At 58.8% G+C, this 3,138-nt stretch overlaps 1 protein-coding gene across 1 annotated transcript in view; it reads right to left on the bottom strand.

The window, feature by feature from the left end:
• The window catches only part of EPHX2 (epoxide hydrolase 2, cytoplasmic), an 8,415-nt gene that overhangs the window by 2,594 nt on the left and 2,683 nt on the right, over positions 1 to 3,138 (bottom strand). The window contains exons 6-11 of the mRNA XM_010149709.1: positions 2,978 to 3,073; positions 2,615 to 2,693; positions 2,379 to 2,413; positions 2,249 to 2,275; positions 422 to 507; positions 185 to 296 (exon numbers count right to left, since the gene is read on the bottom strand). Coding sequence (XP_010148011.1) covers positions 185 to 296; positions 422 to 507; positions 2,249 to 2,275; positions 2,379 to 2,413; positions 2,615 to 2,693; positions 2,978 to 3,073 — 435 coding nt within the window. The remainder of the gene's footprint in view (positions 1 to 184; positions 297 to 421; positions 508 to 2,248; positions 2,276 to 2,378; positions 2,414 to 2,614; positions 2,694 to 2,977; positions 3,074 to 3,138) is intronic.

The following is a 3,138-nucleotide window of genomic DNA, read 5'->3' as shown; positions in this document are numbered from 1 at the left end:
CTCAGCATGGACACAAGGTCTGGCAGCGGGACCACAGCCATCTGCAGCTGCGGTGACAGTGACAGCCCCAAGGCATGGCACCCCGGGTGAGCTGGGGACCCCGACACGGGCACATCCCCATCCTTGAGGGGGTTTAAACCCCACAAAGCAGAGGGAAGGATAAAAATTGTGCTCCTGGACTCACGGGCTCCTGGAAGTAGAACTGGTAGTCAAACATGGGGTAGGCTTTCATCTTCTCCATGATGTCCACAGCGGGGTCAGCGGGTTGGTACGGGGTGTTCAGTGAGGCCACGGCCCTGGGACATCATGGGGGGGTGAGGCACACAGATTCGGGGTGCCCCATGTGAGCTGGGGCTTTGCTGTAGGGGCAGGGCAGAATGTGGGGTGCCTGGGAGGGACCCAGGGGTTCCCAAGGACCCACCTCACCCTCTCAGGGTAGAAGAGAGCCATGTTCCAGACCACGGCACCACCCCAGTCGTGGCCGACCAGCACCGTCTGCGGGATGCCCTGCGGGGAGGGGGACTGTGAGCCCACGCCGCCGCGGCTGCGCCCCAAAAGCAGCACCCGAGAGGCTGTTTGCCTTCCTCTGAGGCATCAAAGTGGTCAGAAAACAGCCATATTTTCTTTTTTTTCCTTTTTTTGGGGTATTTTTTCCTTTTTTTCCCCAAGGAAGAAGCGTTACCTGATCCCCCCTGGAGCAATTTGCTCTGACTTTAATTAAACATTTCAAGTACCTTCACACTCCAGAGGAAAAGGGTTCACTATAATCGACCAAAAACACATCCCGAGGCTGCTCATCCCTTGGGATCCCCTGTACGTGTCCCCACCACTGCTGCCATCACACGGGGTGACAGCACAAGGAACGTCTCGCTATCAGCGCAGCCGAATAAATCCCCAGGGATTTACTGCCAAGACAAATAATCACAGCATCCCCCAGGGCTGGCCGGATCCTGCCTGGAGCCGGGAACGCCGAGCTCGCTGTTCCCACCCGCTCTATTCCTTTTTCCTGACCCCTCTGGGTACCTACAAATAAATCCAATTAAAACCCGCTCTCCTGACGATGTAGCAGCCGGTTCATAATTAGCTGATATTTAGAAGCGTAATTAAAATTCCCTCCGAGTGGATGTGGCTCGGGGTCGGCTGCGCGCTGGTGAGCCCTGCTTACTGCCGACAGCGTGAAACCCAGCGTCTGAGGACCCCCCCAAAGGGGAGCAGAGGGTTGGGGGGGCCCCCAGGAGCTCTGATGTGGGGCTGAGCTGATGGGTCTCATCCCACCATTCCTGGCCATCACCGTGCTGGCTCCTGGACCCCTCTACATCTTCTGCATCCCGGGAACGTGCTCAAACAACATAAGAAGCTTTATGAAGTCATTTATCTTCCCCAAACTCCCGTGGGATTGTCCCAAGGGAGGGAGAAGGATCAGGATTGGGCCCTGGCAGTAACCTCAAAGGCGTTTTTCGCCCGTGTTTCTTGAGTGATCTGGTTTTTATGAAGGATTCGCTCCCTTGGAAGGCATTTCACAAGGAAAAAGCCCTGCAGACGTTGGCATTTGCGAGCAGTGCCTTCTTCCCCTCCACTTCATCCCTTTTAAAAGGCGCAGAAATCAACCACGTCCCCTTGCCGGGATGGGAATTGAACCTGGAGCTCCCAAACCCAAGCGGACGGGACACTGAGGCGACAGAGGGGCCGAGCTCCATCCCACTTGAGCACTGCTGTGGTCGGGGTATGGGGGGGCAGAGGGGATTGGAGCCCAGTACCCTTCTCCAGGAGTATCCTGCTGCCTTACCAAAACCCCGCTGGGCCACAGATGCCACCAGCCCATCCCTGGGATTGTCCAAGGCCAGGCTGGATGAGGCTTGGAGCAACCTGGTCTCGTGGAAGGTGTCCCTGCCCATGGCAGGGGGGGGGACCGGGAGGGGTTCAAGGTCCCTTCCCACCCAAACCATTCCATGATTCCATGATCTCCCCATCCCAGCAAGGACCAGGCGGAGGTGACACAGAGCTGGGGACCCTCCCAAGGATGGGCTTTCCTCACTGATAATGGGACATAGGAACATCCCCAACTCCTAAAATCCCACCCCTGGGGAACACAAAGATGGGGCTTGGTGCTACCCCAAGGGTTTTGGACCAAAGTCACTGGGGAGCTCAGATGTCCCCCCACGGGAAGGAGGAGGTGAAGGGCAGACGGGGGCACATGTGCCCAAACCTTGCCAAGAAGCACAGACCCATCAGGGGGGAGGTTCCTCACCAGTTTGTCCAGGAAAATCGCCAGGTCCTGGAGAAGGCAGAAGAGAAGGGGTCACATCCTGCCTGGGACCATGCCCTCCCAGCCCACCCCTCACCCCTTCTGCCCACCTCCACACCCTGCAGCTCCTCACCTTGCATATCTGCTCCTGGGAATACTCTTCTATGTCTGCACAAAAGACAGATTCGCCATCATTTTAACATCCACATGTTCCCAAGGATGCATTCTGCATCCGAGCTGCAGGAGGAGCGGGACACCTCCCATCTCCCCCAGGAGAAGACCCCTCCACCCACCTCCTCCTGCGTTTTGGCCCTGGGGTTGGCAACTCCAGCCACATATATCCCCATCCCCCCGGCAAGCCCAGCTCACCCGGTGGGGCTGTGGAGTCCCCGTAGCCCTTCATCTCCAGAGCGATCACCCTGAAGCCGGCATCAGCCAAAGCTGGGATCTAGGAGGGAAAGCAGCCGCCCCCAAAGGATTCAGAGACCCCCGGACCCTACTCTCCCCCCGCACCAGCACCCATCTGCCCACCGCAGTATGAGGTGTCCCCAGGAGAGCAGACGCGGGCTGGTGTGGCTGGAGGTTGAGGAAAACTCCTGGGTTGTGTCCCGTGTCCCTCAGGACTCAAGGAAGGGTGGTGGGACAACCCTGGGACACGCCAGGAGTGGTGGCCATGCGCCCCTCTCCATGCCAGCCCCCATGGTCCACCCTCTTTGCCATCTCCTCCATCACCTGGTAGCGCCAGGAGAGCCAGGACTCGGGGAAACCGTGGCAGAGGCAGACGACGGGGCCGTGTCCCATTTCCACAAAGTGCAGCTGGACACCAGGCTGGAAGGGACGGAGAGCCCTCACCGCCTGCGGGGCGGACGGCTTCACTCTCCCCACACTCCCCC

This window comes from Eurypyga helias, unplaced genomic scaffold, assembly GCF_000690775.1.
Source record: "Eurypyga helias isolate BGI_N326 unplaced genomic scaffold, ASM69077v1 scaffold9104, whole genome shotgun sequence".
Taxonomy (NCBI): Eukaryota; Metazoa; Chordata; class Aves; order Eurypygiformes; family Eurypygidae; genus Eurypyga; species Eurypyga helias.
This window is presented reverse-complemented; position numbering and strand designations above follow the sequence as displayed.